At 58.0% G+C, this 20,655-nt stretch overlaps 3 protein-coding genes across 8 annotated transcripts; 1 reads left to right on the forward strand and 2 right to left on the reverse strand.

Moving 5' to 3' along the window:
- The first annotated feature begins 54 nt into the window (after positions 1-54).
- On the forward strand, positions 55-9,994 carry DNAJC16 (DnaJ heat shock protein family (Hsp40) member C16). Of its 3 annotated transcripts, none has more exons than XM_058161236.1 (15): positions 55-127; positions 1,320-1,521; positions 2,234-2,300; positions 2,436-2,781; positions 3,316-3,500; positions 4,136-4,240; positions 4,592-4,750; positions 5,310-5,440; positions 5,557-5,740; positions 5,977-6,159; positions 6,452-6,528; positions 6,965-7,045; positions 7,165-7,260; positions 7,402-7,587; positions 7,734-9,994. In XM_058161236.1, exons 2-15 carry the CDS (start codon positions 1,355-1,357, stop codon positions 8,113-8,115), a joined length of 2,349 nt encoding a protein of 782 aa, XP_058017219.1. In that variant the 5' UTR covers positions 55-127; positions 1,320-1,354; the 3' UTR covers positions 8,116-9,994. The 3 variants fall into 3 exon arrangements, with proteins under 3 accessions (XP_058017219.1, XP_058017221.1, XP_058017220.1); XM_058161238.1 differs by having other exon boundaries at positions 7,420-7,587; XM_058161237.1 differs by lacking the exon at positions 55-127 and adding an exon at positions 341-693.
- A 48-nt stretch (positions 9,995-10,042) lies between these two features.
- AGMAT (agmatinase) lies at positions 10,043-14,571 on the reverse strand. 4 transcript variants are annotated; one of them, XM_058160952.1, is made up of 8 exons: positions 13,215-14,571; positions 12,097-12,299; positions 11,961-12,009; positions 11,590-11,785; positions 11,111-11,290; positions 10,938-11,022; positions 10,541-10,636; positions 10,043-10,466 (listed from the first exon to the last, which is right to left on the reverse strand). In XM_058160952.1, coding segments are annotated over exons 1-8 (1,173 nt in total). In that variant the 5' UTR covers positions 13,577-14,571; the 3' UTR covers positions 10,043-10,464. The 4 variants fall into 4 exon arrangements, with proteins under 4 accessions (XP_058016935.1, XP_058016934.1, XP_058016933.1 ...); XM_058160951.1 differs by having other exon boundaries at positions 10,043-10,471; XM_058160950.1 differs by having other exon boundaries at positions 10,043-10,636.
- A 156-nt stretch (positions 14,572-14,727) lies between these two features.
- Positions 14,728-20,413, reverse strand: PINK1 (PTEN induced kinase 1). The gene is made up of 8 exons (XM_058160948.1): positions 20,035-20,413; positions 19,039-19,320; positions 18,523-18,626; positions 18,198-18,380; positions 17,357-17,520; positions 17,049-17,176; positions 15,759-15,995; positions 14,728-15,545 (listed from the first exon to the last, which is right to left on the reverse strand). Exons 1-8 carry the CDS (start codon positions 20,350-20,352, stop codon positions 15,273-15,275), a joined length of 1,689 nt encoding a protein of 562 aa, XP_058016931.1. The 5' UTR covers positions 20,353-20,413; the 3' UTR covers positions 14,728-15,272.
- Between the last annotated feature and the right edge of the window lie 242 nt (positions 20,414-20,655).

Raw genomic sequence — 20,655 nt, forward strand, 5'->3', positions numbered from 1 at the left:
CCTCGCAGGGTCCCTGCGCGAAGGCGGGGCTAACCCCACGCCGGAAGTCAGCGCCGGCTGCGCCGTCTCTATGGTGACGAGGCCGCCGAGCCGGAAGTGGGGACCGGGGAGACAGGAGGAGCCCAGGGTGGGTATTGCGGCCGCCCATCGCCCCCCTCCTTTCCCCCGGGGGGGGCAGCATCACCTCGTCGCCTGGTCGTGGTGGGGAGGAGCGGGACGCGATAACCCATCCTTCTCAGCGGGGGCGGGAGGGCCGCGCCGGGCCTGGGAAGCCTTGGCGGCGGTGGGTGGGTGGGGTCCCCTCCCCTCCCCTTCGGGGGATCCCGAGGGTTAGGGCTGGAGAAGGAGCCGCTCAGGATCGGGCCGTGCTGGGAATTGGCCGATGGATGGGGGGGAGGCTCTGCGCATGCGCGCCAAGGTCCCCCAGGGCATCCTAGCCCCTCCAAGAGGGAGGAAGGGAGTTGAGGGTCCCTGGTTGCCCCCCCCCCCCCAGAAAAACTGATGGAGGCCACAAAACAGCCTGAGACCTCCCCTCCAAAAGGGGCTGCCTGGCAGCAGAAGCAGCCCCTAAAGACCCTCCCTGGGTGGAGGCAGAAGTCCCAGCCTGCAGAGGACGCGATGCCCCTGCCCAGCTGGGCAAGGAAGACGGGCACGGAGGCCCCTCCAAGCAGAGCCCTGGATTGTCTCTAAAGGGTCAGCGGCGCTTCTCCTCCTTCTGCGGAAAAGGGGGGACGACGACAACAGGGGGACCCACCCAGCCTTTGCCTGGGGGGTGGTGAGAACCCCAAGAAGCCTCCTGCAGCATCTTGCCTGGCATGCAGCCCGTCCAGATGCTGATGAGCAATGGAAGCCAGAGGGGACGCTGGACGTCTGGATCAAAGCGCCTTGTCTCTCTGGTTTGGCAGCCTCCATAAAAAAAATGGCCCCAAGGTGCTGTGCCGCGAGGGCGGATTTCCCCAGCTGAACCCGGAAGTGTTGGGGCGGAACATGAGTTTTTCGTCAAGGAACCTGTTCCTAAATATTCCAATAGTTCTTGCCTTGGTGACAAAAGGCTGGTATATCCATCTCGGCCTACACAACAATTATCCACCTTGCGCTGCTCCCCTGGATGGCTCTGTCTGGGGTGTGCTGCAAAATATCAGCATTGTTTTGGGGTTATTAAAAAGAACTTGAGCAGTATTTTTTAGTTGCAGGAAGTAAACCGTGTCCGAATAAACAAGAGGGACATAAATGTGGTGGTTTGCCTTCCCGGGTTCTGGCAGGGTGCGTAGTTGACCCGGGAGGGCCCACCGTAGACCCTGACCTCTCCTTTTCCCCAGGGAGGCTCCTGGCCAGATTCCCTGCCGGAAAGGAGATGGAGATGAAACGGCTCAGCCTCTCCCTGGTGCTGGTCCTCTTCCTTGTCCTGGCCTTGCAAATCTTGTCGGCTGTCGATTTTGACCCGTATCGGATCCTGGGCGTCAGCAGGACTGCGAGCCAGGCGGATATTAAAAAAGCCTACAAGAAACTCGCCCGGGAGTGGTGAGTACATAGAATTCAAAGTAACCTGATTCTGATGAGAATTAAAGTGAATCCAAATCACTCGCCTGACGAATTGAGGTTTTCAGTGCTTCTGCTCCGGCCAGTTGCCAGTCACGGGAAAATAGGCGAGCCATTAAAAGCACATCAGGATGCTTTACGAACTCATTAAATGCCAGAGGATTCTTGTAGCTCTTTTTTTTTTTTTGCTTTTATTGTCCATTTGCTGTATTTGACACATTTTTAAGATTGCTAGCTGTGTCTTCCTCTTGAAATGATATACCAGCAGTAAATCAGCAACAGCAATAGGGCTTAGCTTTATGTACTGCTTCATAGTGCTTTTACAGCCCTCTCTAAGAAGTTTACAATGTCAGCATTATTTGCATCATACCCCCCACCAAAAAAACAACAAAAAACACCAATCTGGATCCTCATTTTACCAACCTCGGAAGGACGGAAGACTGAGTCAACCTTTAGTCAGTCAGGATCAAACTCCTGGCTGTGGGCAGAGTCATCCTGCAATACTGCATTCTAACCACTGCGCCACGAGAGATCTTAAAATTAAAAACAAAGTCAAATTTATCTAACTATAAATGACAGTCAATTAAAGATGGCCAGATTAAAGGTAGAGCTCCCCCCACTCCCACCCCATGCATAACTCCGTGAAGCTGTCTGTTCTCTAGCTCCTGCTGATCATCATATTTCGACTTTCCAGGCATCCAGACAAGAATAAAGACCCAGGAGCGGAAGACAAGTTTATACAAATCAGCAAATCCTACGAGGTACAGAGGTCACAGTTTGTGGGTCCGAAACTGCAGACGTGTGTGAGAGGGACAGCTGCAGAGGGGGGTGGAGAGAGTGGGGGAAGGCCGGTTGGAAGAAAAAGAGGGGATGAGAGACCCGCTCTTCCCGTGCAGATCCTGTCCAATGAGGAGAAGCGGTTGAATTTTGACCGTTACGGCGACGTGGGCGAGAACCAGGGCTTCCCGCACCAGCAGCAGCAGGCGCAGCACCGCCACGCGCACCCCTTCCACGAGAGCTTCTACTTCGACGAGTCTTTCTTCCACTTCCCCTTCAACTCGGAGCGCCACCAGGACCCCATCGACGAGAAGTACCTGCTGCACTTCTCCCACTATGTCAACGAGGTCGTTCCCGAGAGCTTCCGGAAGCCTTACCTGATCAAGATCACCTCCGACTGGTGCTTCAGCTGCATCCACATCGAGCCCGTCTGGAAGGAGGTGGTGCAGGAGCTGGAGGCGCTGGGTAAGCCCAAGGCGGAGGGAGGGAGAGGGAGGGAGCACATGTGTGTGGAGGGTCTGTCTGGGTGGGGCTGGGCAGCAGCGGCCCTGAAGCTTTTGGAGGCCCATTGAGTTGAATAGAATAGAATAGAATTTTTTATTGGCCAAGTGTGATTGGACACATAAGGAATTTGTCATTGGTGAACATGCTCTCGGTGTACATAAAAGAAAAGATACGTTTATCAAGAATTCTAAGGTACAACACTTAATGATAGTCATAGGCTACAAATAAGCAATCAGGAAACAATATCAATATAAGTCATAAGGATACAAGCAACAAAGTTATAGCTGCTTGCCCCAAGAGGCAGAGGCCAGGCGTTGCTTTTGGGGGATGGTGGCTGATCTGGGGGGGGGGTGCAGTCTGAGGTCATCTGAGGTTAGCCTGTCCAGAACTTGAGGCTTCAGCTCCTTCTGGGCGGGGAAGGCATGGAGCTCTGCTGGCCCCCTATGGGTTGGCCGGCTTGCTTCCATGCTGAGGGGTCTGTCCGTCCCCTGCCAGGTGTGGGGATCGGTGTCATCCACGCGGGCTACGAGCGGCGCCTGGCCCAGCACCTTGGAGCACACAGCACTCCGTCCATCCTGGGCCTGATCAATGGGAAGGTCACCTTCTTCCACAATGCGGTCGTCCGGGAGAACCTCCGGCAGTTTGTGGAGAGCCTGCTCCCTGGGGCGCTGGTGGAGAAGGTGAGCAGCGGCCTCGGGCAGTTTGGGACACACCCTCCCCACAGGACCCCCCCCCCCTCAGTTTCCAGGAAGGAGCCCAATGGACAGGGAGGGGCCTGGAGAAGAAGGCCAGTGGTTTTCCACCTGTGGTCCCCTCGGGAGGGTGGGGCCTTAATGTCATCACAGGGGGTCCACGAAGGCTTGGAGAAATGTTACGATTTAAATCTTAAGTCTTCTGGGTCCGGGGTCAAAAATGGTATTTATAGGTGGCTCCATGGTGAAGAAAAAGTTGAAAACCGCTGGCTTGAACGTTTACTCTTTGCCTTCTGCTGTTTCTCTTTTTAATTGGGGTGTGTGGGGGGAGGGAGACAGGTAAGGGACTGGGGCGTGGGGGGCGTGGCAGCACTCAGCTTCAGAGCTGGGTCCAGGGCTGCGAAGGTCTTCTTTGCTCAGAGAGCTGTTTCCAGGGTTTGACACCTAAGGGTTCATTCACCAATCCAAGGTAGCTGAGAAACACCTTTGAAAAATGCACGGGGCCACTCCCCTCCCCCCCCCAGTATCCAGGGGTGCCTGATGCAGCTCTGTGGCCCCCTTTCGGCTGGCAGCAGGGAAGGTATGACGGTCTCCTCTCTCCACACTCCCCCCCCCCCCGGCAGATTATGGACAAGAACTACGTCCAGTTCCTGTCCAGCTGGAAGAAGGAGAACAAACCTCACGTCCTGCTCTTTGACCACATGCCCCTGGCACCCCTCCTCTACAAGGTCGGTCTCTTGAAATACCAGCCCTTGGGGTGGGGGAGGGGAAGACCTTGGAGGGGAGCCCCCTTTCAAGATTGTGGGGGGAGAAGCCCGGGCGTCCAGGCTTTGCAATCCCCACCCCGGGTTCAACAGGTGTGTCTCTTCTTGGCCCATTGAAGCCATGGGGCTGCAGGTACAACAGAAAGGGGTGCTCAGAAGTCCGGGGTGGGGAAATTGAAAAGTCGACTGGGCTTCGCTGGTGGTGCCCATCATCTACCGCCTTGTGACCCTGAGCAGCTGATCCTCCCCTCCTCTGCTGGCTGGGGGGGGTGCCCCGAGGAGGGGGGGCCTGCGCTGACTCCCCTTCCCTTCCAGCTCACGGCCTTCGCGTACAGAGACTACCTCTCCTTCGGCTACGTGTACGTGGGGCTCCGGGGCACCGAGTCACTTTCCCGGCAATACAACATCAACGTCTACACGCCCACCATGATGGTCTTCAAGGAGCAGATTGAGAAGCCGGCTGACGTCATCCAGGTAAGGCCCACGGGAGGCCCAGCCTCGGGGGTCTCTTGGGGGCTTCTGGGGTGACGGCTTCTATCCAAAGGGGGAAAGGGGGGTGCTTTGGAGAGGGGGAAGCTGGAGAAAGAGGCGTCAGGGCACGAGAACCCCGGCGGGGCAGTCAGTGAGGGAAAACACAGAGGTTTTAAGGGGCCCAGTTTGGGTCTTTCCCTTCTCAGACCTTTCATTTCCGTTGCTAAGCAAGGCAGTTGTTAAGTGGGTTTTGCCCCATCGTCAGACATCTCTTGCCACAGTTGTTAAGTTAGTCACACGGCTGTGAAGCGACTCCGGCTTCCCCACTGACTTTGCCGGCCAGAAGGTCGCAAAAGGGGATCAGTGCTGGGACACTGCAACCGTCATAAATGTGAGTCGGTTGCCAAGCGTCCGGATTTTGACCGTGATGGTCGTAAGTGTGAAAAAGGATCCCGAGTCCCCTTTTTTTCAGTGACATTGTAAATTTGAATGGTCGCTAAGTGAACGGTTGTAAGTGGAGGACTCCCTGTTCAGAGGCGGCCCATCCTCTTCTGTGCCCCAGGCTCGCCACATGAGGAAGCAGCTGATCGATGACTTCCTGTCCCAGAACAAATTTCTCCTGGCCTCCCGCCTGACCAGCCAGAAGCTCTTCCAGGAATTGTGTCCTGTGAAGAAATCTCACCGTCAGCACAAGTGAGCCCCCCGCCCTCCCTCCAGCCCCCTTGCCCAACCCCTCAGGTTCCGAAGACAGAATCCTCTTCATGCTTCCGTGGGATGCCACCCGCTTTCCTTTCCTTGTGCCGGTGCAGGTACTGCGTGGTCCTGGTCACGGGCGAAGGGGAGAAGTACGCAGAGGGCTACGAGGCCTTCCTGGCCTTCGCTGTAGCCAACACGAAGGAGACCCTGCGGTTTGTCCACATCTACGGCGACAACCAGCCGGACTTTGTCCGCACTCTGCTCCAGGGGGACGCCTGGTTTCGGGCCAAATCAGCTGTGAGCCTGCTTCCTTCCCCTTCCCCCACTCTCCCTCCTCCAGTCTCTCCCCCCCCCCCCCGCCAAACAACTCCTCCCCCAGCTGTGTGGCAGGCAAGGTCACTCTGCATTCTCTGGGGAAGTAAAAGCAGAGCACCATTCAAGACCCCGGTGGGCCCCACTTGCATGGCGTTGGGGGAGGGGGATGCTGGACATGGCTTGGGTACTCTGACCCCCCTCGGGCTCTCCTTTTGCAGGTACTGATCCTGGAGAGACGCACCAACTCCGGGCAGGTGGTGTTCAAGGCCCTGGAGAAGCCCTGGACGGGCACCGAGGAGGGCACCTTCACACTGCTGGACTTCCTGGACCAGCTGAGGATGGATGCCTCCTTCCTCTCCTCCCAGGCTGTCCTGATGGACCTGACAGACGAACTGGCACCTGTAAGCCCTCTGGGGGGGGGACGACCCCAAAAACCGGGAGAAATGTGGTTTCTTTTCCCTTGTGAATTCTCACCAGTCCAAAGGCCGAGGGGCTTTGATTTCGTGTGTGTGTGTGTTTGTGTTCACAAGCCCCTCGGAAGGAAAGAGGCCCCTCGGCTAGGCTGCCTGTCTGGGTGAAGCTCCAGCAGCCAGGGACTGACCTGGCCCCTCTGGGGGCTGCTCCCTGCCCATCCACACCCCTTCCCCTATTCCAGCCTCTTGGTTGACTCTCCGTGGCATCTCTCCGTGGCAGGTTTTCTTCCTCCGGTGGGCCTACTCTGCTGTGGACTACGCCGTGGACTGCTGGGAGAGCCTCTTCCGCAGCAACTGGTGCGTGTCCAGAGGGCCCCTCTCGCTGTGGGCATCCTGCTTCCACTGAGCCAGGGGCCTCCAAAGCCCATAATTCCCTGCTGCCCTCAGTTTGTGAAGATCGATAGAAAATAGAAAGCCCCCCCCCCGCCCCATTCAGTCCTTCTTTCCCAAGAAAAGGGAAAGTCCAATGAGGATCAGGGTCCCTCTGCTCCCCCTCATGATCTGGGGGGACTTTAGCAGTAGGCAGGGCTCGCCCCACCCCCCACCCCAATAGTTACAAGCCCCTGTGAGATCCAGAGAGGCCAAATGGCTCTCCCATCCTTAAAATCTTGCCAGCCACCTTGTCTGACCCTCGGCAGGCTCTGTTTCATTCGTTCCCACGGCATAGCCTTGCGGGGGGGGGCAAGGGGGGGCACAGGGTCTTTCATCCGTGTGCACCTTCTCTCTTCTCCAGGCGGGAGATGATGCCTTTGCTGTCCCTCATCTTCTCGGCGCTTTTCATCCTCTTTGGGACGGTGATCGTGCAGGCCTTCAGGTGAGACACACACACCCCCCAGTCCCCTGGCTCCGTTTTAGGAGGGAGGGAAGGAGTGGGGGGCGATCGGAGGTGCAGGATGCTAGAGCCCCTGGGATCAGCCCTGCTCTCTTCTCCAGTGATTCAAGTGATGAGAGGGATTTGCCTCCCCCCAAGAAGGAGGACCCTCCCCCCAAGAGCGAGAAGAACGACATGAGCTTCACCAAAGAAGACAGGTGTGTGTTTGGGTTGGGATATTGTGTTGTATTAACAACACAACCGAGAATCACAGAGCTGCGTCCCCCTGCTGGCTGAAAGGTCTTCCCCTCTGCTCTCCCCCCCATCCGCCCGCCCGCTCCCTCCCTGTGCAATGATAGCCCAGCACTGCCTTGCAGGATTCCCAAAAAGTACTCGGTGAAAGTGACGGAGCTGACGGACATCACCTACACCAGCAACCTGGTGCGGCTGAGGCCCGGCCACATCAACGTGGTCCTGATCCTGTCCAATGCCACCAAGACCCCTCTGCTGCAGAGGTTCGCTCAGGAGGTCTTCACTTTCACTGGGTAAGACCCCAGCCCCACCTCTGAGACGTGGGAGGGGAGGGGAGGGGAGGGGAGGGGGCGCTGCCTTATTCCGGCTCCTAGCAGGAAGCATGCGGCTGCCCTTCCTGGGCCTCTTCTTGATGACCTCCCCCTCTCCTGACCCCCAGGAGCAACTGCCTCCATTTCTCCTTCCTGAGCCTGGACAAGCACCGGGAGTGGCTGGAGTATGTGCTGGAGTTTGCGCAGGACGCGGCCCCCATCCCCAACCAGTACGACAAGCACTTCCTGGAGCGCGACTACGCCGGCTACGTCCTGGCCCTCAATGGCCACAAGAAGTACTTCTGCCTCTTCCGGCCCCCCCAGCCTGAGGAGGGTCCCTGCGAGGACGAGACAGCTGAGTCGGCAGAGGCATGGGGCAGGCCCTCTTCGGCATCAGGCAGCCTGCGGGGCGTGAAGAGCAAGCTGCAGCGGCTGTCCTTCTGGATGGAGCGGCTGCTGGAGGGGTCCCTGCAGAGATTTTACATCCCCTCCTGGCCCGCCTTAGACTGAACCCCCATTAAAGTCCTCCCAGAAAGGCTGAGAGGCGGCTGGGTTACTGCAGGCTCGGAAGGAGGGACCCCTGGAGCCTCTCGGGAGGGCCAATAGACTGTAGCGTTTAGATGACCTCTCCTAGGCCTGGTGAGTTAGAAACCGCGTCCTTGCCCTCGGGGCCGCCTGAGCAGGAAGGCGCTGACCGGCCCCCTGGCACCAAATAGTCCAGACTGTCTCAGGGGAGGCTGGGCAGGGGGTGTGTGTGGCTCTGCCTCCTCTTCCTCCTCCCCCCCCCCGGCTCCCCCAGCTTCGAGGAGTCTGCAGGAGCTGCTGCTGCTCTTAGAACTCTTGGCCTACCGATTTACGGCTGCTGCTCCTTCGAAGATGGGCTTTGTTGTCTCCCCAGACCGTCCACTGGTGGTTTGTTCAGGCCTGTCCTCCCCCTGCATGCACCAAGGCCTGTCCTCCCCCCCCCACTTACTTCTGGCGGGAGAGGCTCCCCTTGATCGGACGATAGGACAGGCCACCCCCACTCCAGCCTCCAGTCTGGGGAATGTGCAGAATGAAGCAGATCCACGAGCCCTTTTCCTCCTCCTGTCTCTTCCGTGGCCGTCTGTGTCAGGCTGTCTAGTCTAGAGCCCTAAGCCGGCTGCTCTGCGCCCACCCCCCAAATCCCTTTGGCAACCATGGGGGTGGGGAGGGGGCAGGGAAGATCTCTTGAGGGTCCTGGATCCCGTCTGTGGGAAGCAGGGCCAGGGTCCCTCCGTCCAGCTCTTCCATTTCGGTTGCTTTTGTTTACAATTTTGTGCAGCTGCCTCTTTTACCTCTTTTTTTGCCCTCGGGATGGGGCAGAGTCCGCGTCTCTTTTGGGGAGGGGGCCGCCTGTCCTTTGAGTTGATCTCTGTGTCTAGATAGACTGCCTGGATCATTGTGTGTGCGTGTGTGTTTCAGATGCTGTGGGGGGTGGGGTGGGGGGAGAAGAGAGAGAATGGGAACTCTGTCCTCCCTTGAGGTGCTAGCTTTCTCCACGCAGGGAGACTTTTCAGTTCTGTTTGGAAATACAAACACCCCTCCCTCCCAAAGCCGGTCCAGGATTCTGCAGGGGGTCCTTTACTGTGGGGGAACTGAGGAAAGAGGTGGGGGGGGGGTTTCATTTTGTGCACCCTTGCATGCCTTTTCTGGGTCTGTGTTCTCCCCAGCGCTGCCATTGTCTGCCTTGTGCTGCCTCAGAAGGGACTGGCTGGAGAAGCACCCGCAAAGCCAACTGTGGGGGGGGAACAGCCTCCTATTGCTCCCCCCCCCATGAAGGGAGGGATTGAGTTTCAGGCTGGAAAGCAGCAAGTGAGCCCAGATGCCTTTAGGAGGGAAGCTGTGGAGAGAGACGGTGCCTTTAGCAGAGCCTGGGGGGGTGGGGGATGCTTTGCCCTCCCCCCTCCATATATTGGGGCAGGGGGCTGACCTGGGCACTAGAACGGCCGGTGCCAAAGCCGAGGCAGCTCCCTTGCCAACCCTGATAGCGCTTCCTCCCCCCACCCCCAAGTGGCCTGCAGCCAAAAGGAAGGAGGTGACCCAACCCGAAGCCTTCAGTTGCCCACCCCCACTTTGGTTCCCCCACAACTACTCCCCTCCCCCCCGTCTGCTGAAGAAAAGGGGGTGCACCACAATCCAGGGAGGGAAGTCGCTTGGAAGGATAGCGATGAATTTTGCACTTTTGATATGGGGGGGGGGAGGTGTCAGGGAATAAATAATTTATTGGGCAGCCTTTTCTCCCCCTCCCCCACCCCTCCCCGGGTATCTGTGAACAAGCCCTGCCTTCATGGGGGGGTGGGTTGGTTTGCTTGAAGACTCTGAAAACAGTTTGAAGCTGAAATAAAATAAACTTATTTTAATGTCTGGCCACAAGACGGTGCGGCCTTAAACCTCAATTAGCAGGGGGATTGGGGGTGTCTTCCCTTTGGCCCTACCATGACACCGGAAACCATGGGGGGGGGGCTTCCAGATTCTCTGGGGAACTGGGATCCCCAAGTATGCTTCGTGCTGGGTGGGTTTCACTGAGGGGGCCGGTTCCCCCAAGATGCGTAGGGACCGCGGCTGAGAGGGAGGGGAGGGGGGACCCCATGTCAGTTTCATTGGCCCCTGTATGTTCAGAGGGGCTCTAAAAGGCAGCTGGCTCTCTTCCAGGGATCTGGGTTCCAATCTTCCTCTCGATAAATCCCATGCTTCTTGAGGTGGGGGGGGGGCGGAAAAACTCTGCTGATGTTGCTGGATCAGCCTCTTCCCCCTAAACGGAGGACTCGGGATCCTCAGGAGCCGGCCTCCTGCCACTATCCCCTCAGGTTTTCACTGCAGCAATGAGGACTAGCTACTTCCTGTTCTGAAAAAGGGAAAAGAAGATGTTGCAAAGCCCAGGTCCCAGAGGCAGCCCCCCCCCCTTTCTATTCACATTGCGTGGCCTTTTGGGGGACGGGATGCCTCTTCACTCCAGGGAGGGCGCACAGCATTTCGAAGAGCAGGTTGGCACCCAGGAGTCCGGTGTTACCTGTAAGGCAAAGAGCGGAATGCACTTCAAGGGGGGGCCCTGCGCAACTCTAAAGCCTCTCCCCATCCTGCTGCTGGGGGGACCGAGCTTTACGTAGGGAAGGGAAAGAGGAAGAGATTGTGGAGCCCCACATTTCCTCTCGCCAGCCTCAGCCTTCCAGTCTGTGAAATGGGACAGCAACAGGGGCCCCACTCGGGAACGGCCAGCTCGGCCCTCTGGGAGGGTGCCAGGGCTCGGGAGGGGCAGGGTGGGGCTGCCCTGGGCACTGAATCTGACATTCGAGGAGGAGAAGCCCCCTTACCGGACAGGTCGTACACAGGGGCCACTTCCACCAGGTCCCCCCCTACGATGCGTAATCCTTGGCAGCCTCGGAGGATCTCCAGGGCCTGCAGGGGGGGGGGGGGAAGCAGGAATGAGGATTTGGCCAGAACCAGCTCCTGGGACAATAGGGGAGGGGTCTTGGGGCCAGCTGACCTGGGCTGGGGTGAGACCTGCCGTCTCGGGGGTCCCTGTGCCTGGAGCAAAGGCCGGATCCAGCGCGTCGATGTCGAAGCTTATGTAGAGTGGCCGGTCCCCCACCTGCTCCCTCACTTCGACCATCAGGGGGGCCAGAGACTTCATCCAGCAGTCTTCAGCCAGCACCACCCGGAAGCCCTGGGGAGGGGGGGAGGGCACAGGGGTGTTCTCTAAAAAGGGGGGGCTCCTCCCAGCCGCAGGGAGCATTGTGCCTCCTGAAAGTCCCAGTTAATTTCAAGGGGGGCTTTGCAACTGGACCTTTTGCACAGAGTGAAAAGGGGGGGGGTGTTTTCAGGGATCCTTCCCCTATATTTCACCCTCTCCCCTCCCCTCCCCCAGTTTCAAGCCATCTCAGGGACCCGCTTTGCTTCTGCTGCAGAAATCTGGATCAGCGAGGAAGGAGGACCCCGAGAGAAATCCCCAACGGGATGGCTCACCTGATCCCAGGAAAACCTGTACGGATCCGGAGAGTAGGAGGAGCCCCGGATCCCAATCTGGAAGACCCGCTGGCAGTCCAGCAACCCCTCCTCCACCGAGCGCCGGAAAGGGCTGCCGTGGTAGATCCGCTCCCCCAGGGCTTGGTCAGCTGTGTCGGTGTGGGCGTCCACGTGGATCAGTGCCACCGGGCCGTGTCTGCGGGCAGAGAACCAGGGCCGGTTGGGAAATCTTCCAAGCAAGGGAGGAGGAGGCCTGGCAGGCTCCACGAGGCCCCGGGGACACACACACACACACAGAGAGGCTATTTTCCAACCAAACCTAAAACGAGCCAGCCCTGACTTAACTGCCCCTAATTCTGTTTCCGACTCACTTTTCTGCCATGGCCTGCAGGATGGGGTAGGTGATCGTGTGGTCTCCGCCTGCAAAAGCCAAAAACGGAGCATGAACGAAGCCCTTTGTTTAGGCCAAGTCCCCCACTCACCCCGCCCTCCTCCTGCTTGGCTCACCCAGTGTGAGGGGGACGCAGCCCCCCGCCACGATCCCCCGAAAGGCTTCCCGGATCCTCTTGCAGCTGTCCTTCAGGTCGTAGAGGTTGATGTTGACATCCCCGATGTCGGCCACCTGGAGCGAGTGGTAGGGGTCGGCCCCAGTGGCCGGGTTGAAATGGCGCACCAAGATCGACTCGGCACGGAGGTGCCTTGGGCCAAACCTGGAGGAGAAGCAGCTTGCTTGGTGACGCCCCCCCCTCCCCCGGAAAGCCAAGAATCGAACCCCCTCCCTCCTCAGCCTCAAACAGCCCCAGGAACACAGCCTGCCTGCCTGCCTACCTGCCTGCCTGGGCTCAAGAGCAGACAAGCTTGGTGGCTCAGGCCCACCAACTCTCCAGAACTTCCTGCTCCAGCAGGTTTCAACCTAAGGATTCAGAGGCTGCTGGGCCTCCGTGCTTTGCCCACCCAGACCCGAGAGCCCTCCATGGAAAAATTCGGCACCACAGGCACCCATCTTGGTGGACGACAATTAGTGCAATGAGTACATCTATGTGCTGGTGGCCGGCCCCCTTTGATGGCGTCTGTCCCAACCCCAAGATATGGGGGTGCCAACTCTGCCACCATTCCAAAGTGGTTGGATTGAGCCGCCTGGGGGAAGGCAGAGGGCTCAACTGCTCTCATTGCAGGGATGAGGGCTGAAGGAATTCTCCCCAGGGTTCAAAGGGCACCTGGCTGGAGTCATGGGCTGATGGGGCGGGGGCTGGCTCGACCTTGGCCACCCCCCAAATTGAGCACTTCTCTGTTGCCAAGTCAGATGGGAGCAGTGCTGGGCGCAAGTCAGCCCCCCCTCCATGGGGCACCTTCTGAGCCAGTTGGACTATGGCACAAGTGGCCAGAGATCAGCCGGGGGGGGGCGGAGGCTGGGGGGGGGGACAGATTGAAGGCACTGAGGAGGGTTCAGGGAGGCCAACCTGACCCACAGGAAAGGGGACCAGCAAAAGGATCAGATAAGCAAGGCTGGTGAATTAAGCCCAACACATTTTAATTTGATACAGGTTTTTTCCTGCCAGAAGGCAGACTGCTGCCCCCCACCCCCACCCTGGACTGCTGGATGGGTCTTCACCCCCACCTCTTACCTGGCCCCAGGGCGGTGGGTGGTGCCGATGTCAAGAGGGACGCCCACGAAGGCCACGTTCAGCCCTTCGGCCGAATCCCGCATGGGGAGCTTGAACATGGAGGAGACGCCCACCGGCCTGGCTATCTCCTCGGCGCTGGGGGGCATGTTGAACGCAGAGCCTGACGCCCGGCGAGGGCAGGGCAGCTTCCTGCCCAGGGGGCCGTGTAGGAAAGAACCGGCAGGAGTGCTGCAGCCGATGCCCCGGGGGAGGGCCAGGTGGGTCTCGCTGCAGCAGGAGGGCACCGCCGGTGCCCTGTGCGGGATGCCCAGGAGTGAGGCCCGGAGTAAGCCTCGGCCCCTGCGAGCCAAGAGACCAGCCATGTTGCCACTCAGCAACCGCAGCAGAGAAAAGCCTTGGCAGCTGCCAGGGAGAAATGCCAACCCGTCCGTCCCTCCCCCCTGCAGCAGCCAAAGGGCAGGAGCCGTGCCTCCTTCCAGCCACGGGACAGGAAAACAGAGCCGCCCAGGCCTGGCACGGGGCCAGCCAAGGAGCCCATTGGACACCCATCAGGTCGGGTCTCTTCCTTTTCCCCCTTTAAAAAGCCGCCTAAAAAAAACGGTTTAAAACGAGGTGATGCATCTGGATGCAGTAAAGGCAGGATGACCATCCGAGGTCCAATTGGAAAGGGCCACCCTGGGTCACTTCCTCAGCCGCAGAAAGGCAGCCAGCCGCTCGCATTCCTGGAGAGGGGACTCTCAAAAACAGTCATTTGTTTTTAGGGGGGGGGGTTCCCAAGCGGCCGTTTGGTGTCTTTGATGTCAGAGCAGAAGAGACAGATTCACACCCGGGGGAAAGGAACTGAATTCGGATTTGAGTTGGTTCAAAGGGGAAACAAACGAACTTCCCTTCTGCTGTGCCTTGAAAAGACGCTGGCACTCCCCAGATGCGCCCAGGCGCTCTCCTGGCTACGGTGGGTGGCCCCTTCACGGAAAAGACCTGCCTGACAATAAGGGATGGCTTGGCTCTTCCTTGCAGGAAAATGCCCAATTAAGCTTTACAGGAGCAAACAGAGCCTCCCCCCCACCATCCCCCCCAAAACTCACAAGTGACTGATAACAGGCCTTGGCCAGGCTTTGAAAGAGAGAGGAAGGGGCAATTCGGGACCCTCCCCTGCCACTCTCCGCAATGGGCCCTTTCTTTCCATTGGGGGTGGGGGAGGAAGGTGCTGGGGTCCCTCCCATAGCTACGGAAATCTCAGATGGCCTGTTTCCTTTCTAACTTGAGGATCCGCTCCCAACCAACCTGAAAACACTCTGGGCTAGGAACTCGATCCCGATTTTGCCTTCTGCATTCACCATTAAACACATCATCAAAAAGGAAGGGAGGGAGGGAAAGAAAATAAAAAAGAAAAAGGAAAGAAGGAAGGATTTCCCATGGATTTCCAACAAAATAAATAAATTAAAAAAAATAAACCTGCCTTTAAACCATTAGAAGAACCTCCCCCCACCAAGCACCACACACACAACTCTGCAAACGTGAATGTGATTTATTTGCACGACCCAACAAGCAGTTCCACCCCTAAAAAACTACACCGCCGCTAAGGAGGGCGCCCTTCTCTACCAGAAAAACCAGCCCAGAGAAGCACAATGAAGCAGGTGAGGATGGTATTTAGCTCACCTGGTTTCCACTCACAAAGCTAAACAATGATTCATCCTCCACTTTGGGGTCTAAGTCACGGAACAGAATAAGTGGTTCTAGGCATTTTTGTTTTGCTTTCGCAATTTCCCTACGTGGTCAAACAAGCGAGCAAAGGATTTTAAATAATACGCAACTCAAAACCACACTTGTTGAATGCTACGCGTGCCAAGCGGGAAACCAGTAAGCCGGGCGAGGAGCCAGGTTTTCCTGGTCCCACCAGGCCGTGGTTCACCTCAAAAGAGGGTCCTGCCTGGCCTCATCCTGCCCAGCCACCAGGTTGATGAAATCTCGGGGAGAAAACGCCGGTTTCCGTTGCTGAGCCTCCCCCACCCCGCACGGAAGCTGCCTCCCCCCAGCGGGTCCATGAGAGGAGGGCTTCTATTGGGGCGCAGACCAGGCCGTCCCCCTCCAGGAGCAGAGCAGGGCTGCAGCCTCGCAGAGGTCCTCGTAGTCTAGGCTGGCCAGGAAGCCCCTCTTCAAGCGGGACTCGACCCCTCGGGTGCCACCCAGCCGCTCGGTCATTAAAGCCGCGGCCGACTGTCGAAGCAGCCAGGGCACCAGCTGGGGGAGAGGGAGGCCCGCCGGGCCGACAGCCGCTTCACCCCAGAGGCTCAGGTGGAGGACGTTGGCCGCCACTCGGGCCGATGGCCTCTGGAAAGGAAGCAGCGGCAGAGAGGTCAGCCCCAGGAGCGGCTGAAACCCTGGGGCATCCGGGTCGTGCCTGGGGAAGCCGGCTGGGACTCAGAAATCCCTTTGGGGAACTCCACCCCCCACCCAGTGACTATATCCAAGACAGGAAGCTTTTAAAAAGCAGCTTCCTGGCTGACTTCACGCCCCCGCGACTGACAGACGTGCCCTTCTCACCTTGGCCGGGTTCCGCCTCAGGAGCCTCGCAACCAGCTCCTTTACTTCCGGGGCTGCTGGGGCGGGCAAGGGGGGCAGCTCTTCCTCCCGGTAGCTGCGGCTGTCCAGGGCGGGGGCCCCTTGGCCGTAGAAAGGGTTCCCAGGCCCCAGGATCTCATAGGCCACGGCCCCCACGGCCCAGGCGTCTGCCTTGCTGTAATCGATCACTACGCCTGGGCCTGGCACAGCCGTGGCTACCTGGGGGATGGGGGAAGTTGTTAGAAAGGTCCTTGGCCAAAAAGTGAACCACAGGATCCGGGCTAATGGTGGTGGTGGCTGACTTTCATTGGCAGCATTGCCACTTGCTTTCCCAATACCCCCATTTGGGCAGGGGGTGAACAGCCAGCCAGACCCAGGTTCAGATATAGGAGACGGTAAGGAAGATTCAGACAACCAGCGGAGCCCCCGGAGGCTATCCCTGGGCATAAGTCAGGCTGTCTACAGGGCAGAGCCTTCCAGGGGAGGCATCGGGTTCAGCATCCACTTTGTGGGTTGTGGCTTTGTGTGATGCGCAGACCCTGACCCTAGCAGACTCTGCTGAAGTGATGTGACTTCCTGGCCAGAAGCCCCCTTGCTGAGGGAGATGGCAGAAATGTAACGGGATCTGAGAGGGGGCCAATTCCCTTCTCCTGGGCTGCCCTCTAAGCCAGTTAAGTTGAAGTCCACAAGTCTCAAAGTCACCAAGATCGGAGAGCCCTGGGCTAAAGGAGACTCAGCCGCTGCCTTCTGCATTTACTTTGGGGGGCCATGGGGGGTGGGCGGGAAGAAACTTTTTCCGGGCCCTTAAGTGAGGGAAAGGCACCCCAAAGCAACTTTCAGGGCTCTCAAGAGAATTGAACCAGGAACTGGGGAACAGAGCCCTCGTTCTTCGGGATCAAGGGCACAGCCCAAACACAGCAGATTCCTACAGAATTCTTCAATGAAGGACTGTTTTCTTTATCGGCCTATTCCGCTTTATCATGTGGTTACCTCCACCTGTACAAAATGTGTACAGATGTAGAAATACGTCATTCAAAGCTTCAACCTTTCTAGACTCTGAATTAAAATGGCTTCCAGGCATTTGTTTATAAATACATCCATCTTGGTTCTGCTCTGTTTCCTTCCTTTCCCATTCCTTAAAGCTACAGTCTTCCTCTGCCATTTCCCCTATTTTTATAGTCCTTTGTCTTAGGAGAAGGAAACAAAGTGTGGATGGATGGGCTCCTTTCTGGGGTGGGGTACCCAGAGCGGGCCTCTCTCCCCAAAAGTTACCTCAGGCGCCATCAGGCAGGTGTTGCCTCCGCGATCCACGTACCAGCTGGGGAACGGCAGCTTCAGGCCCAGCCTTTCGTCGGCCAAACAGCACCCAAAGTCGGTGATGACCAATCCTGGGCACCCTGCTGCAAGGTCAAAGAGAGGGGACCACCGCTCAGCAAATACCCACAGCTGTCTTCCCCCACCCCAAAAAAAAGGAGATGGGGGAGGGGGGAGATCGCAGCAGAACAGGCTTTAACCTCCTTGGTGTAAGCAGAGAATAGAAGCCTTCCAGGGTCCCATGTCGATTAACAGACACAACGTACCCGGGTCGAACTCCACCAGGATGTTGTCCGACTTTAGATCTCGGTGAGCAACTCCCTGTCGGACAAGGTGATCCACCCCTTCCAGCAACTGCAGGATCATCACGGCCCCCACGTGGGGGTCTGGGTGCCCCTTGGAAAGGAACTGCCGCAGCGTGCATGGGTAGCTGAGCAGAGCAAGGGAGAGGAAGGCGGCCTCAGCCAGACAGGCTTACCACTGTGAAATCAACGCCCCGAATCGAACCCAGAGGAGAAACGCTGGCCAATCTCACTCCTGACCCCCATAGCCAAAAGGGGGGGAGGGGGGCATTTCGGCATTAAAAGGCTGGGAGACCCTGACCCCCATTTGGACCTCCGGCTTCTGACTTCTCTAGGAGGCCAAACCTACTTTGTGCATTTCTCCAAAGGGAGGGGCTCAGCTCAGGGACTCTGAATGGGGGGGGAGGGTTCAGCCCAGCCCTGCCCCAATATCTGCCAGTCCACAGCTCCCTGCAGGTCTCTTGACTTGGACCCCGTATGTGGGACCTGTTCAGCAATCAGGCAACTAGGGCCTGTGTTAATGACCATGGCCGAGAAAGTGAGCCATTTCTGGGCTCTGTCTGGGGTGCTGAACTTTATGCTGGCAAATTCTTGAACCTCGAGCCGTAACCCCCCTGCCTTTCTGATGTGACTTTTGAAGGAAGCCACAAGGCCAAATTGGCCACTACACCGCAGACCTCCCTAGCTCTGGACCTCTCCTTTCGGCTTCCAGCCCATTCCAACCTGCCGCTACGTTTTCCTGCAAAGACCCCTAAATGAGAGCTTCAAAGGGAAGACGCCCCTTTTGTGGTATCCATCTGCTTACTTCTTCATCACCAGGAAGAGGGTGCGGCTGTGCCCAATCCCAGAGGGGTTCAAAGCGGAAGGCAAGACGTCCGGATAATCCACCGTGGCGCCCGGCAGCAGCGGGACCTGAGATGTGAAAGCCCGGATCACCTGGATGATGTTGGGGTGAGGCTTCAGCCACTTCTTCCCAAGGAGGCGCTTCCTGGTCAGAGACGGCAATCACAGCACAGCCAACGTGAGAGGCGGCTCATTTTCTCTGGTCAGGTTGCAAAACCACAAACTCCTTTCTTTTCCCTTTCCCTGTGCCCATCAACTCTTCTCCACCAGAATTACTGAAGTCCTACCTGGGCCTGGCAACAGCTCCAAATTCTCCAGAAAGGGCCCGTCCGCTGGCTGGTACAAGCTCTTGAGACATGGTGGTCAGGATGCCTTCGCTCGAAGAACCAGCCTGGAAAAACCAGAATCAATAAAGACACTGACTATAGATCAGTTTATTTTTTACGTATTTATATCCCTTTATCATTTTAAAAAATAACTCAAGGCAGTGAAGATATTTAACGCATCTCTTATTCCCCTCACAACAGCCCTGTAAGGTGGGCTGGCTGAGAGAGAGAAAGAGAGGCAGGCACAGGCCCAAAGTCCTCCAGGCAGCTTTCATGCTCTGGACCAAGGCAGGGCTAGAATTCCCAGTCTCCTGGTGATTGGGACAAAGTCACACAGCTGGCTTTCAGAGCTACGGCCGGACTAGAACTCGTCTCCTGGTTTCTATCCTGATGCCATTACACCAAACTGTCTCTCCAAGTGCAAATATTTACTTTCAAATAAACAGCCAGGAAAGCCACCAAAGCCGGGTTCCTCACCGAAATATTCCACATCATTTTGATAGCCAGCGGAAATCCTTCCTTCCAGCCCTCAGCCTCTGCCGCACCCTGGGGGTCCAAAGCGCCCCCACCGCCATCCCTCCGCTTGGGCACCCGATCTCTGTCCCCGGTGGGTGCGGCAGGTGCGGCCGCTTCATACACAGCCCCGCTGCAGCCTTTGCCGATCGACTGGCCGATGAAATACTCCTCCAGGCTGAAGCCTCGCCGGGCTAATAACCCCAGAGCGTCCTTTTGGGGCTTGTTCCTCGGGAGGAAGATTGTCTGGAAAGAAGAGCAGCCATGACAGAAGCCTCTAAGCATTAAAGGGACTCCTTGGTGGATCCAGCTCAGAGAACAGCTGGCCACGGCTTCCTCTTCCCTCTGAGGCCATGAAGGCCTGCAGGGAGACCCCCTGCTTCACCTTCGGGCTTTTAGCCACCTCTGTCTAAGGGGTGGGTGGGGGTCCTTGGTGCTCTCTGAGCTTGGTGGTTTCCTTGCAAACGTTTCACGACCCAACTAGGTAACATCATCAGTGCTACGTAGTAAGGAATAGGGTTCGCTGTCAGAAGTGTATATAAACCGTATACAACCCCACCCCCGCCTTTTTTTTCCTGCCCTGGATCTATTTGAGGGTTGATCACCTGAAAGCAGCCATGGATTCTACAGAAACAGGTGGAAAAATATTAGTAAAATCAACAACCAAGGAGAAAAAAAATGTAGGGTTTTTTTTTTGTTTCTCCAACCAAGACAGGGGATGGATTTAACGGAAGTGGAAAGGAGGCCTTTTCAGGTGAATTTGGTACAAGTGGGAGAACCACAAAATGGGGGTTTTATCAGGTGAAAACGAGGGAGAAGCAGGGGAGGAAAGGGGGCTTTTGGGGGGGCTGGACCCCCCCTTTCTCCCCCACATGACGCGGGGGTGGCCCCGCCCCCTCCTCCAGGAGCGAGGCTGGCCCGTTGCCCCGACAACCCCGTCGCCTAGCAACGCGGCCGCACCTGGATGTCCCTGCAGGCCGCCGCCGCGCGCCTCTCCTCCTCGGCCGCCGCGGGCTCCAGCAGCGCCAGCCCCAGCCCCAGGGCCAGGCCCAGGCGCCGCGGGGCCGGCGGGAGGCGGCCAAGAGGGACGCTGCGGAGGCCCAGCCGGGCCGCGGCCAGGCGCAGGAGCAGCAGCCCCGGGGGCCGCGCGGGCGGGACGGCGGAGAAGCAGGAGGCGGGCGGGGCCGCGGCGGGGTGGTGGGGAGGCCCCCCGAGCCAGCCCCGCAGGAGGACCCGGCCTAGCCGAGCCCCGAGGCCCAGCGCCCGGCGAAGCCCCATCGCCGCCACTAGGCCGCACGCACGCACGCAGCGGCCCTGAACTGCGCGTCCCACGCGCAGCGCGCATGCGTCAGGAGCGCAGAGGGATGGTGGGAGTTGAAGTCCGCAGGTGCGCGCTGGTCCAGTAGCTTGCTCTCTGCGGGAAGAGAGCAGGTGCTATTGGGGGGGGGGGGGGGACGATAAAACTCGCAGCCTGGTTTCTCCAGGGGGCGAGTCTGGGTCTGGAAAGACTGATTTCCCAACCCTGGTGAGTTTAGGAAGGGCGGATTTCAACTCCCAGAATTCCCCAGTAATAGAACAGAA

This window comes from Ahaetulla prasina, chromosome 18, assembly GCF_028640845.1.
Source record: "Ahaetulla prasina isolate Xishuangbanna chromosome 18, ASM2864084v1, whole genome shotgun sequence".
Taxonomy (NCBI): domain Eukaryota; kingdom Metazoa; phylum Chordata; class Lepidosauria; order Squamata; family Colubridae; genus Ahaetulla; species Ahaetulla prasina.

What these genes read in the sequence shown, in the direction of transcription:
- PINK1 (XM_058160948.1), bottom strand. Translation starts at nt 20,352, where the DNA reads ATGGGGCTTCGCCGGGCGCTGGGCCTCGGGGCTCGGCTAGGCCGGGTC. An exon ending in CCTGGTGGAGTTCGACCCGG is followed by an intron (nt 17,177 to 17,356) that starts GTACGTTGTGTC and finishes TTGACCTTGCAG; the next exon opens with CAGGGTGCCCAGGATTGGTC. An exon ending in TGAGGCGGAACCCGGCCAAG is followed by an intron (nt 15,546 to 15,758) that starts GTGAGAAGGGCA and finishes CTTCCTTTCCAG; the next exon opens with AGGCCATCGGCCCGAGTGGC.
- DNAJC16 (XM_058161236.1), top strand. Translation starts at nt 1,355, where the DNA reads ATGGAGATGAAACGGCTCAGCCTCTCCCTGGTGCTGGTCCTCTTCCTT. An exon ending in TGACAGACGAACTGGCACCT is followed by an intron (nt 6,160 to 6,451) that starts GTAAGCCCTCTG and finishes TCTCCGTGGCAG; the next exon opens with GTTTTCTTCCTCCGGTGGGC. An exon ending in AGCTTCACCAAAGAAGACAG is followed by an intron (nt 7,261 to 7,401) that starts GTGTGTGTTTGG and finishes GTGCAATGATAG; the next exon opens with CCCAGCACTGCCTTGCAGGA.
- AGMAT (XM_058160950.1), bottom strand. Translation starts at nt 13,576, where the DNA reads ATGGCTGGTCTCTTGGCTCGCAGGGGCCGAGGCTTACTCCGGGCCTCA. An exon ending in ACCCACCGCCCTGGGGCCAG is followed by an intron (nt 12,300 to 13,214) that starts GTAAGAGGTGGG and finishes CTTCTCCTCCAG; the next exon opens with GTTTGGCCCAAGGCACCTCC. An exon ending in CTGCAGGCCATGGCAGAAAA is followed by an intron (nt 11,786 to 11,960) that starts GTGAGTCGGAAA and finishes CTCTGCCCGCAG; the next exon opens with ACACGGCCCGGTGGCACTGA.